Raw genomic sequence first — 13,338 nt, 5'->3', positions numbered from 1 at the left:
ACTGTCTCCAAACTCTCACTAACCGCAACTCTCCATCAAACACCCACATTTTGAACGAAGTTCGAGGGGTTTATATCGCTGTCATGGCTCGCGGCAAAGTTCGAACCACTTCATGAACCAGTCACGTGGTACAGCCGGGCAGCGAGGCTTCGGACGTCATCATTTTCAGCTCCTCCCATAAATGAAGCAAGCCTCGATACGCGCATCATGGAAACGTCCCCTCCATTACTCGACACAAACTTCGAAGCCTCGATACAGAACGTCACATCACTAGTATCTGCCATCAAACAAGAAGACAGCCGCATGTAACTTCGACGGTGTTTGGTAGTTCACCTTACATGCATTAATTTAATAACGTGGTTAGCCTACTCAACGTAAATTACACACGACACAACATTAAGCTACTCCCCCCAGAAAAGAACGGCTGCTGCTGCCATCATTACTTGTCATCATTTCTGCTACACTGGCAGGGCTAGGGGCCAGGACTCTACTGTTGCTAACTCTGGGTTATTATTTTCCTGAAGTTTAACTGGCATTTATATATTGAGGTTTTTGTTTTTGTTTATTTATTTTTGAAACAGCACACATTTAAATGTAATCTTTTAAACTGAGAGGAATTCAGTGACATTAAAAAATGCAGCCCATCAGGAAGTATGGTGTTTTTTGTGATGCAGCACCATTAATGCTGGATATATATAAAAACATGAAGGAGAGTTGTTAATATAAAATGTGGCATGCTATATGAGGTGCTTTGAGCGTCCAATAGAAAAGTCCTGTGCAAGTACCAGTTAGTGCAGCTCTACATAGCTGCAAGTGTAGTGTTTTAATTTGACCTCATGGTGGCAGTGTTGTCTCTCTGTTATATATGGCTCTGATAATAGATAAGGTGCAATAAGAGTATTAGCAAAACGTCATATAATGTATATTTCATTTAAAATTAATCATACATTTATTATTAAACTGACTAATTAAGCTTCTAAACATCTGGGATATTAATATTTTGTGCTCACCACCACTCAGATGATTTCTGGGTTTTTTTTCAGCATATCTCATATTTCTTTAGTGAAATTATCCAGAGCTGATTCATAACCAGCTGATTATTCATTTTACACTAACTATATTGGCTGTGCGTGGGTAAAAAAATACACCAGCTTCCTGATGAACATCTTACACCCATGGTAAATTGTAGGCTAATATTTTTCAGTGTATATATATAGTATATACTATATATATATATATATATATATATATATATATATATATATATATAGTGCTATATTGGCTAGATAATGCAGGGAACTACTTACTACAATTGACACCCTCTTCTCGATGAGAAGCCTGAGTTCGAGAGAGCCTGTGCGTCCTGCAGACACGTTCCCGGATACACGGTGGACAGGTGGAAGACTGGGAGGCTCATTAGCCTGGCGGGACTGTCGATCGAGGACATTGAAGACATCTACCTTTTCGGAACCATTCTTGCTGATCGGCGCTGGCTTATCGAAGTATAAAGAAAGCGGAAATGGCTGTTCAAATCCCCACAAGGCTGCCCGCTATGTTGATTGGAAGGATGGAGCGAGCCGTGGCTTCTTAGAATGGGCTCATTAGACGCAGCACGGATGACATCTTGGAGAAGCTTGCAGCTGCTAGACTCTGACAACATCTGACAACATCTTGAAGGGAATCACGGCTGTCGTGAAGAATCGTGCTCTATGGTCAAACTGGATAACATCGGGAATGATGAGGAACCAATGATGGACATTAGATCGACTGTAAAATTGACATGCAGTGGTTCACACTAAAGCAAGAACACCACCATTTTTTCATGTGGCTACCATATCAGTGCCAGCTGCGGTCTCAAGGCTGGAGCTGAACATAAGAAACAATTTCTGATAACAAACTGTGTTTAGACTCTTCGTTCCAAACGCCCTCGTACATTTCTCCCCAAGGCCGAGTCGGATGGCAGGTCTGGGCCCAGCGCTGGATGAATAACTGCAGGGCAGGATAGCTGTGTCTGCATTAGCTTACTTCTCACCCCTTACCCACACCTGTTGCTTGTCACATGCTTCATGCTGTTGTGATGTGGACATTTATGTGCTCTTTATGCAGAGGAGTTTTTTTGTTTTCTGTTCTCATGCTGTCCTGCCATAGGAGCCTGTTTTGCTGCAGGGCGACTTGCATGTGACAAATAAAGGCTTTCTTGTGTTATGTCCAAGGAAACCTTGTAAGTTGGAACAGTATTTATGTAATTTGTCTCTCATTTGTGTTACGGTCATAACTTTGGTGTATTCTGTGAGCTAAAGTAGTTCTAACTTCAGTGACATGTTAGTGGTTTAACAGGAGAATACCACATATTTTTCAGAATGTAGAATAATTTCAGTGTGTAGTTGTTGATAATTTTTTGAATTTGTAATACAAATGTTTTAATGCGTCACTGAGCAGTGACACGCTGTTGGAACAGATGAGGTGTTGTGGACATTACACTCTCAAGGCAACATTAAAAAATGTTTTAATTATTTTTCCTCGTGAATCCACACTTTTTATGAATGTGTTCATGTTTCATTGAGCTCCATTAAAATAAGTAATATTTGTGTGTGAACCAGAATGAAGTAAGAAATAATAATTAAATATTAGATACACACAAATTTAGCGTTGGTCACCACCCACAAAAAAAGCTTTATTTACATAGCAAATAAAAGTTGGTCCAATAACAACAAAATGTGAAGTAATCATTCAGTAGCTCTGCTGATAGCAAAGACAGATGTGTTTTAAAACGTTTTATTTATTTGTGCAACTGAGTCATATCAGTTTGTTGATTGTGGTTTTCTATCATCCATCAGGGGGCGCTGCAGCTCCCTCAGCATCCTCAGCCCTTTACAGTGTTTGGCCTTTATGTCCAGAGACTGATTCAAAGTGTTTACCGACTGTAAACAGTTTATTTTCTGTTGTTGTTTTACTGCAAGCATAAAGAAACAATGTGACCTTGTGACGTTGCTTCTTGGTCACACTTTGCTCCTCGTCTCTTTTCTCCTGCTGAGTTTCATCACATTTGTCCTGATGTCATTTAACTAATCATGCTGACGTGTTTCAGTGGAGGAATAATAAACTGGAAAAGAAGCAAAAATTTTCATTATCAGTATCTGGTAAATACCCAATTAATCATTTGGTCCTTGATGAACATACTTTTACAGAAGCTCGTATGATGATATGCACTGACACACCCAGAGTCCAGCTGTACCAACAACAAACAAACACTGCCAGCTGAACCAGTCTGACCAGGATATGCAAAACTGTGGATTTTATGAAATGTGACACTCTTTATGTGACTCACTTCACCACAACCACAAAACTGTTTTTAGAGATTTCTTCAGATCTTTATAGAGGAAATTTCAACATTCAGAATACTTGGAAACAGAGTTTAACAAAGATTTTTAGCCCTGAAAATGTCATGTATGTATATCCTGAACTATAATTATGAGGGCACAAAATGATAGAAATATTTAACCAACACTGCTGTTTAGTGCAAGGGTATGTAATTCCCAATATATATGTAGTATTTTAAAACCTTTAATAAATGATTGTACAAATATCTTCAGCTGATTCTGAAGTGGTCAGGTGGGAGGTGCTGTCACAGATTTTCTGTCTGTGAGAACTTATTTACACAAACTTTGTACAGATGAAAGTAACAACACTGTTACATTCAACACTGTTGAGTAAAAGAGAAAGTAGTTACATGGGACTGCTCCCCACAGCAGTTAGTGCCCCTTATTCTGATTTGCAGAGTTTTACACCCGGTGCCCTTCCTGACAGTCCAACAGTGATTTGTGTTTCCAGATGGAATCAAACCTGCAACCTTTACGATAATCAGTACACTCTGGAGGTACAACAGTATATTTTAGAATAATTCCTTTGACATTTTCTGTAATGTGTGTGTGTAATATTAACTGGTTTTCTTTTATTTGTCTTCTTTTCTTAGTGTCTATATTTGTTGGATACAAAAACACCTTTGACTTTTAATATTATCATTTTGTCATGAGACCCTTCATTCATCATTTATCTCGACTCTACACACACAAGACACTCTATACAGATTCTACACATCCACCTGTCCCAGAGAAACAAATTTACTTCCTGTTGCTGTCACCTCTCTGCTACTTTCATTATGTTTGTGGTATTTGCTTGTCAAATACACGGCTCAGATCCAGTCAGCTGAGTCAGTCCGGGAATATGGTTGCCACGGTGATGCTATGAAGTCAAACTGGTCTAAGGTGTGTCGTATTAAACAGCTGACAAGGAAATACGGGTTAGATTGTTCACTGGGGCTGTTTAGTGCAGCCAGAGACCAAATCACTATCGTCAAAGTTTGTTTCCTTGCTTTTTTCTATTTGCTCTCAGTGGATAATTTTTCCATCCTGATGATCAGAAGAGAGTGTGAGGGTTTCAGAGATCCTTCAGAACAACAGTAAGTGTTTAAAATGACGTCTTTCAGTCTTTTAGATAATCTGACAGGTTGACTGAAGTCTGTGAGCTTCACTGGATTAACAGATTGTTCATGTTAATCCATCTGAACTGGATTAAAGCTTCACTTTCTTGGTTACAGATGAATGTCATGTGGAGTTATTGTGAAGCATCTGATTTACTGTTGGCTGGTTTCATCGGTGAAATCACATCATATGAAATTATTTCAGTGTGTTTTAATTCAAAGCTGTCAGACTTTATCTGACACAATATAAAGAAGAAAATCAACTCAATCACAAACAGGAAATGTAGTGAGAGCACTGTTTATGTTGGAGATTCTGACATGATCCCTGATTTAGCTCCTGGGATTTTGAGTTGCCTTGGAGATTTCTCTTTCAGTCTTTTCTGTTTGGTTTCTGTTTTTGATTTTTATTTGGCTCAATTTTAATTGCTTTATTGTTCTAATAGTGGGGTGTATTTCTGACAATATTGAGTGTTTGTTCCTTTGTAGTTTTCATAGGACTGAGTTTCAGGTTTTCTACTCCACGTTTGGGTTCCAGTTTAACTTTATTGTTGCTGTTTTTATGGTGACTTTCTGCTTTCTGTTTTGTTTGTCTTTAGTAGATAATGTTTTAAATGTTTTAATTTTGTATTTGTTGTTTGGTTGAGGTGTAAAACAGACTATATGGAAAGCTACTGCTCACCAATTAAAGGAATGTTCATTTCCTGCTGCTATGGAAATTTTAACAATAACCTGCAACACACCCAGTGAGCTTGATTTGAAGTGGGTTTAATAAACACATTGCAATGTGGAGAAAACGTTCAGGTCAAACACCAAACAGTTTTCTGAGGAAAGACACCGCCCATGAACAATTTTACACCTTCCCAAACACTCTCAAATAAAGAACATTCCACAGCACATCATTTATCTCTATACCTTCAGTCCAACTCATCCTTGACTCCCCCCCCCAATCCAAGGAAAGTTATGACCTCCCGTCACCTCCCTACAAGCAGGATGCCTGTAGACCTTCAACTTTATAACAGGGCCCCTACCTAAACATCCGCATCCCTCGATATGCAAAAGTCTCACTATCTATTTAATGTCTCCCTTACAATGGTCTCACTGTGTGTGTAGAGCACAAGGCCCCTCTGTAGTGAACATGCATACAACTAAGTGAGAAAGTGAAATTACTATAACTAATGTGATATGATTAAATATGTGATTGATACACAAGAAAATAAATCTGCCACCACACTGCAGAGCTTACTCCACTCTCCAGGTTTTGGTCATAGGTAAGAACGTTTTCCCAGGATAGTTTTCAAAATTTGAAGCTGATTTGGGTTCAAAGGGTCACTTTTCTCATATGTGTCTATTTTCTTTCTGCAGCCCCTGTTTGATACACCCATGTGACTGATGTTGATTTGTCACATGAGGCTATCATGTGAATTTCTAGCTAATGTCAAGCCAGATCATCTTTGGGCTGCAATTTGTTGGTTTCCTCCCAGCTGATGCTGCCAAAACATTTATAGACGTGTCTGCATTTCTGTCATTCCTGTCACGTGTTCGTGCTAAAAAGTCAATCAAGTTAAAGTTTCAGTAATTCAGCATCTATCTAGCTCTACTGTAGAGTAACCTTAGTTTTGTTTTTTTCAGTGATGGGTCTGATCCTATGACAACTGGGATTGGCTCCGCCTGCGACCCTGATAAGGATAGGCTGAAGAGAATGGATGGATGGAAGTGACAGGTAATTTCAAAGTAAATGTTTCAAACATCTCAACAAATATCAGAAAACACTGTTTCGGGGGTGGAGAGATGGAGATGGAGAGAAACTCAGTGAGAAAAGATGTCAGAAAGAGAACAGGAGAGATTAAAGATTATTCTTCTCGAAACTAAGGACTGCTTAGGCATTGCTGTTTAATAAACTAGTGCTATGTTGCTTTTCATTACTTTTTCAATATATTCAGATTTTAAAAAATGGACCAAACTCTCAGTGAAAGCTAGCCTAGTCTTAGCTCAGCTTTCATATCGGAGTGTTTGGATTTTATCGAATTTTATCTGCAGTTCACTGAGATATCAAAGTTTCTCTGTGACTTTCAGAAGTTAAACCCAGGTTCCCCATCATCAGATCAGTAAATAAAAACCCAATAATACGAATCTATGGAGCCCAAATCAACCTGACATGACTGCGTCACATAGCAATTTTTCTGCAGTTTTCTCCTGACCGGTAGGCGTCACCACTTAGATAAAAACTCTGCATCAGCTCTTTTATTCCAGTAGAAAAAGTTAAGACCGGAAGTAGAGAACTCAGTTTTTTGTTTTTCCCTTCGTTTCTTTTAATTTCTTTCTCGTCTCGAGCCGTTACAGCCTCGCCATGATTATAATATATTATAAAATATAGATATAATTGAAAACTATCCAAAAAAAAAAACCCAACAGAAATTATCGTACACTCTGTCTCCAAGCCACGGATGTGACGTCCGCTAATGTTTGGGTGGAAGTTTTAGCTAGCTAGGCTACGGAAATGTCTCGCCGAACATCTTTTTTGTTTTTCTCCACTTTGCTGTTTGTCGGTCTCTTCGTGTTTATATCTGCAGGTGAGATTTAACTATGAGAACCCAAAATCACTTTCGCTCTGACATAAAAACTAAGATGGAGCGTGAATTATGCAATCCGGTAACGAGTTACAGTACGAAATTCAGCTTTCAAATACCACCCGTGAAAATCCCCGATAATCCCGAATTCACCATCCAAGATGGCAGCAGTGCCTGTAAACATTAGTAAAAGCTTGAAATTTAAAATCTTGTTACGCTCATTTAACCTCAGAGGTCTGATGGAGGTCGTGCTGTGACGTCACTCCTGAGCTAACTACCTTCCAGTACGAGTCAGAAAAGAAAGGAAAAAACTATTTATGTTGCTTCTAGCTAAGTGGAGTCCATGGATGTGGATGGACACCAACGACCTGTTACATGCTGGAGATCTCACTGATTTGATTTTTCACTGATTTGTTATTCTGCTGGTTTTCTATCTGTAGCTAGCCGTACAGCACAATGCTAACACAATAACACAAAAGTGAAAGTACAGATTACACGTTTTGGGTTTGATACTGTTCGTGTGCACTGCCTCATTTTGTACTTCTATTTGAAAGTAATTCTGACTAAGAAGCAGAAATTGCTGACTTCCCATTTCGGATGGAAGAAGCTACTGATCTGCACTGCTACTGTTTGTGTTTGTGTGATTATTAAATACGCTGCACTTGGTCTGGTACTGCAGAGTTCAACATATAGAGGGCAGTGTTGCCAACTCCTCAGTAATAAAATTCGCTATTGGTTGTCCTAAAAGTTGCTAGAAGTCTAAATGACATCATCACCTAATTTGCATAATTGGTCATGCTAATGTAATTGTAACCTACGTTGTTGGAGACAGAAATAACATCATGGGAGCGACATGGAATAAAAAACGTCCAAAAGGCAGTTAGAATTATTTAACTACAAATTACATGTATTTTAGCAATTATTGTTTTTTTTAATGTCACAATTCCAACCCTGCTACTGGCAACAGTGACCCAAAATTGGCACTCTGGGGGAGTTACTCTGTGTGTGTGTTTATTAGTTATAAGTTGGCAACACTGATAAAGGGTGTCTTTAAGTTATCTAGATTCATGTACCCAAATACTGTTGATCAGATAGACAAGTAGCATTTTCCTTGTGTGGTCATGAAACAGTCGCCCAAAACTACTCCAGGATGCACTTACATGTTCAGTTGAAACAGATGTGTTGGCAACATCAAAACAGTCACAGTGATTAGTGTAACAGCAGCTGATTGTGCAAAGGAATGATAAACTATACAAGGTTATTAAAAATATGTAGAGGTTATACATTAAATCTGCTGTAGATAATTAGCAGATGTAGAGAAAAGGCTCTGTACTGTAGGTCAGTGTAAAACGTGCTGTATAAATGTGTGCACGTTTTGGTCAGTGAGACTGGAGAAGAGCTGTTAATAAAATGTATCCTATTTATAGGAAGGAAGAAAAGCTCACAAACACTTATTGTGTGAGTTTTAATTCCACAGTTTTATCAGTAAGACACATGAATATGATGGATTATAGTTGAGGCTGGTCTGCTACCTGGATGCTTCTCTGTTCAAAGTTATTCAAGAGTCAGAATAAGATGTTGGACGTCTATTGACCCTAAAGGACACAATCCACTCAAAAATAGCAACAGTTGTGTCTAAGACTTTATATTGATTATAGGAATATTGATGATAATGCTGGACGATTGCTCAGTCAGTAAGTGGGTCTTTCATAGCTGTTTAACTACACGTCTGTAGTACAGAAAACCCCAAATTAACCCTGAAGTTACCGGAGCATGAGGAAATCTAGATTCTTTGTACTGAACATGCCTCGTTTTTCAGTGTCGTCTGTAACTCTCCAGAGCTTTACAAATAAACCACAACTCAAGTTCTTGTGTGTGGTTGCACAAATGTGCATGTGATTAATATCCTTCAGTGTTTAATCACGACAGCTCTGCTCAGCAGGTGGTGGCATCACCTCTGAATAGAGGCAGCTGCTGCAGCAAAGCAGTGGCATCTGTAGGTGCCACTCTAATACTGCTTTTATGCTTCAGTGCAGTAATATGAAGGCAGACAGACGGCTCATCTACCTGCACAGTGTTTGATGTTGATGGAGGCAGTGTATGTGGTACAACCGGTCTGTGGGCAAATCTTCCTTGTGCTGTTTGTTGATCTTCAGCCAACCACAGAGAAGAGTCAAATTATAACACACAAAGAGCTGAAGTGAAAACATTGAGTGTCCACTGCAGCCAGTCTGTGCTTTTTTTGCGTACTTGTGCTTACCCTTAATCAGCCAATCAGTATTGACCCAACCCAAGGCTTATCCTTGTCCATTGATGTGCAGTTGGGATTTTAAAGCATGTTTGCATTTGCTGTCTAAAAAGTAACACGTACCCAGACGGGAACATTGTGTCTGAGCCCAAACAGTAAAAGACAGAAATATGTTCAGACTGTTGCTTAAAGTTTCTGTTTCACCAGTAACACGAGACCTCAATTAGCTCCTTATTTATTGTAGGTAGGTAACAAAGTGAAACATCTTTCTATTATAAGAACTTTTAAATCACTGTCAGTAAAAAATGAGGTTCGACACAAGTGACCTTCACTCTCATTGCTTGGTGTAGAACTGAGTTGTTGTTTTTTGACCTTTAACCTCTCTGCTCTGTGTTGGTTCTTGTTTCAGATCAGAAAATCATCCCAGCTAAACCTGGACAAAAGAACGTCACTTTGCCATGTCGAGCTCCAAACAACAACAACATTATTGTTCTGGACTGGAGCAGAGCTGACCTGGGAGAGAAATATGTGCTTTTGTTCCGCGATGAGCTGTTTGATCCAGAAAACCAGTATCCATCATTTGTTAACCGGGTGGAGCTGCTGGACAGACAGATGAAGAATGGAGACGTGTCTTTGATTCTGAAGAATGTGACGAGTAATGACGCTGGAACATACGAGTGTCGTGTCGTCCAGAGAGGAGCAAAGCGCAGGAAGAGAGCTGTTTTGAAAAATGACCCCATCAGCATCGTCACCCTGAAAGTTGTTCCTCCAGGTGAGTGAGTAGAGTTGAGTGTGTGTGTGATCAGAGGTGAAGCTGCTTCCTGGTTGTTGATGTTTGTTTGTAAAGATGTTGTTGATGAGACTTTGTAGAAAGCAGCTGGTCTGAGTGATGTGATCAGAGTGCAGTAGATAATGTCTGACAGCAGTTTGAAGAGGAAATGGATTCTGTTCTGTTCTTCACTCATCACCTACCTGACAGCTGACACCTCACACCTGTTTCTCACCTGCAGGTCAGCCAGGAGGACACACAGAGGATGGAGGGAAGAAGGATGGAGGGAAGGAGACAGAAGGGAAGGAGGCTGGATCTGTTGTACTGATCGTCGGTCTGATTCTTTCTGCTGTGCTTCTTGTTGCTGCTGTTGGTTTTTTGATCTACAGAAAACATGAACAACAACAGAGTCAGGATTCATACTAGCCTCCTGTTGAATTTCAGCCTGTTTGAAATGTCAGCTTAACTGTGATTCTTGTGCTTTGCTTTCAGTCGTGTCACTGAAAATGTGGAAAGACAGAAATCAGTAATATTAAACATTTAGCAGGTACCTGTCAGACACGTCCAGATTTTACGTTTAATTTACATTTTTCATCAGAAAAGAGGAGAAAGTTGTTTGGAATATAAACAGTATTTGTCTGATATTACTCAGGATCTTTTGATCACATGTTGCTGGTGTTTGACTCGTTTTAAATGTAATTATATTAAAATGAAACCAAAGAAAAAAACATCTTTATGTAGCTGCAGAGTCCAACATTTCCTCCCTTTGACCTGGAACGATTCAGCTTTATTGAACTTTACCTTCCATGAAGGAGACACTTCAGTCTGTTACTGTCCAACTGTTCCTTTATATATTTTCCCGACAAAGATCCACATGTGTTAGTACTTAATGTGTGTTTTTTTATTCCAACATTTCCTGTGGCTGTTCTTTGTTTTTGTTTTTTGTTTTTTAATCAGAAGCTCTGACTTCCTGAAATTGTTGATGCAGATTTTGTCACCTTGAATCGATCCAAAATAAATATAACCACGTGTAAACTGTTTCTGCTTCTCATAATTACAGACCTGCCTCTCAGAGGTAGATTCTGATAATATATCAGAATCGTTGGACAACTGGTCAAATACATTATTCTGTATTCTTCCTCCCTGTTACATTGATAAAACTGCCTCTTTTTTGATCAACTACCTGTACAGTGCAGGCTAACCTGGATGTTAGGAGCTCACAATATGAACTCAAATTTCAACTACTTCTAAAAGGGAGTCCGGCTACTTCACCAGACACAACATAGACACAGTAGTCCTGATGCTCAATCAAGGGTGATTCTGTTCATCTGGACATTTTCAGTGGGAGAAACGTTTTGTCACTCATCCAAGTGACTTCTTCAGTCTCAGCTGAGTCAGAAATCAGGAAGAGCGTTTATTGCCAAATGTTGAGAAGATTTACAACATTAGGAAATTGCTATGGCACTTTGTGCAAGCATACGATAAAACAGACACTTGAATAAAAATAAAATGTGAGAAACAGATTGAGATGTATACACGAATGCAGGTTATAATGCAAAAAAAGAACAGGTGCTGCATTTGATTGAATCAGAGCAGGTTGTAGGGAAAGTCTTATGGTAAATATTTAAGAATCCAACAGCAGAGGGGAAGAAACTGGTCTTATGACAAGAGGTTCTGGTCCAGATGGACCGGAACCTCCTGCCTGAAGGGAGCAGATCAAGTGTAACACCCGTCCCACGTTCTATTGAGAGGGACCCTGGGTTCCTTTTGTTACTTTCCTACTGATACTCCCTTTTTAATGCTTATGGTATTAAATATGGAAACAAACCACACACAAGCAGGTCACACTAAAGTTAACTCCACTTTAGTGAATGCTTAATTAACAACACAAAAGAAAATAAGTACAACCAATAAAGTTTGTTAAACAATGGTAAGGTATCTACCTCAACAGAAACAAAATAATCAAATAATATTGTGGGCCCACACGCACTCTCACCAACACACACACACCTCAAGTGCTACAGTCTTTCTGCTAGCAAACCCCTCGTTGCAGGCCTGAGCAGTGTTGCCAACTCCTCAGTAAGGAAAATCGCTATTGGCTGTCCTAAAAGTCGCTAGAAGTCGCTAAATGACGTCATCGCCTAATTTGCATAATTGGTCATGCTAATATAATTGTAACCTACGTTGTTGGAGAGAGAAATAACATCGTGGAAGAGACATAAAGTGAGTAAAAAACGTCCTAAATGCATTTAGAGTTTATTTAGAACTACAAATTAAATTTCTTTTAGCAATTATTGTTTTTTTTTAATGTCACAATTCCAACCCTGCTCCTTAATCCGGGCTTGGACCGGCAAAAGTGACCCGAAATAGGCAATCTGGTGGAGTTACTTTGTGTGTGTGTGTGTTTATAAGTAGTTTTAAACCTTGTGATCCACAAAACAGCATAAGAGTAAAAGAGTAAAAGAAGAACTGACTGCATTACAGCACCCGCTGCTTGTTGAGAGTAAAAGCAATATGCGCTTTCACGTCTTTTTTTTGGCAACTTTTTTTAGAAAAAAAGTCGCTAGGGGGTCTGAAAACTCGCTAAATATAGCGATAAAGTGGCTAAGTTGACAACACTGGGCCTGAGTCGTGGCTCGGGTGCATTGGGACCTAAAACAATATGGTCGCTTCACTTGTTGCCAAGCAATAAAAATAAAAAGCACGTGCAAACAACAGTACTCACACCTCCAGGCAGTTCAAGGCAGTGTTGCCAACTTAGCGACTTTGTCGCTATATTTAGCGAGTTTTCAGACCCCCTTAGCGACTTTTTTTCTAAAAAGCGACTAGCGACAAATCTGGCTACTTTTTCTGGTGTTAATGGAGACTTATTTATGACGACTTTTTGACATGAAAGGGCGTGTTGCTCTTACTCTCAACAAGCAGCGGTGCTGCCGTGGGCACCTCACCCGTGCTAAAGCGCTCACGGGCGGAGGATAGTCCTCCCCCAGCTGCAGGAGACGTTCACACATATGCTTCCAAACTGCAAATGAAGCTGCTGCTCCCGCACTGACTGTAACACAGTCAGTTCTTCTTTTACTGTTATGTTGTTTTGTGGATCACAAGGTTTAAAACTACTTATAAACACACACACACACACACACAAAGTAACTCCACCAGAGTGCCTATTTCGGGTCACTTTTGCCGGTCGAAGCCCGGATAAAGGAGCAGGGTTGGAATTGTGACATTAAAAAAAACAATAATTGCTAAAAGAAATTTAATTTGTAGTTCTAAA

At 39.5% G+C, this 13,338-nt stretch overlaps 1 protein-coding gene across 2 annotated transcripts; it reads left to right on the top strand.

Annotated features, from left to right (window-relative positions):
* Window positions 1-6,952: 6,952 nt before the first annotated feature.
* Window positions 6,953-11,089, top strand: LOC148103500 (coxsackievirus and adenovirus receptor homolog). Of its 2 annotated transcripts, none has more exons than XM_087838837.1 (3): window positions 6,953-7,050; window positions 9,705-10,067; window positions 10,318-11,089. In XM_087838837.1, the coding sequence occupies exons 1-3, from the start codon at window positions 6,978-6,980 to the stop codon at window positions 10,488-10,490; spliced, it is 609 nt and encodes a 202-aa protein (XP_087694963.1). In that variant the 5' UTR covers window positions 6,953-6,977; the 3' UTR covers window positions 10,491-11,089. The 2 variants fall into 2 exon arrangements, with proteins under 2 accessions (XP_087694963.1, XP_087694962.1); XM_087838836.1 differs by having other exon boundaries at window positions 10,306-11,089.
* The last annotated feature ends 2,249 nt before the right edge of the window (window positions 11,090-13,338 follow it).

This window comes from Neolamprologus brichardi, chromosome 3, assembly GCF_056152115.1.
Source record: "Neolamprologus brichardi isolate AB-2024 chromosome 3, ASM5615211v1, whole genome shotgun sequence".
NCBI classification, from domain to species: Eukaryota; Metazoa; Chordata; class Actinopteri; order Cichliformes; family Cichlidae; genus Neolamprologus; species Neolamprologus brichardi.
Note: the sequence above shows the minus strand (reverse complement) of the source record. Positions and strands in the feature narration are given on the sequence as shown.

Excerpts from the sequence above, each read along its gene's own strand:
- LOC148103500 (XM_087838836.1), top strand. The coding sequence starts at position 6,978 with ATGTCTCGCCGAACATCTTTTTTGTTTTTCTCCACTTTGCTGTTTGTC. Across the intron at positions 7,051-9,704 it reads CTTCGTGTTTATATCTGCAG|ATCAGAAAATCATCCCAGCT; the intron begins GTGAGATTTAAC and ends TTCTTGTTTCAG. Across the intron at positions 10,068-10,305 it reads CCTGAAAGTTGTTCCTCCAG|GTCAGCCAGGAGGACACACA; the intron begins GTGAGTGAGTAG and ends TCTCACCTGCAG.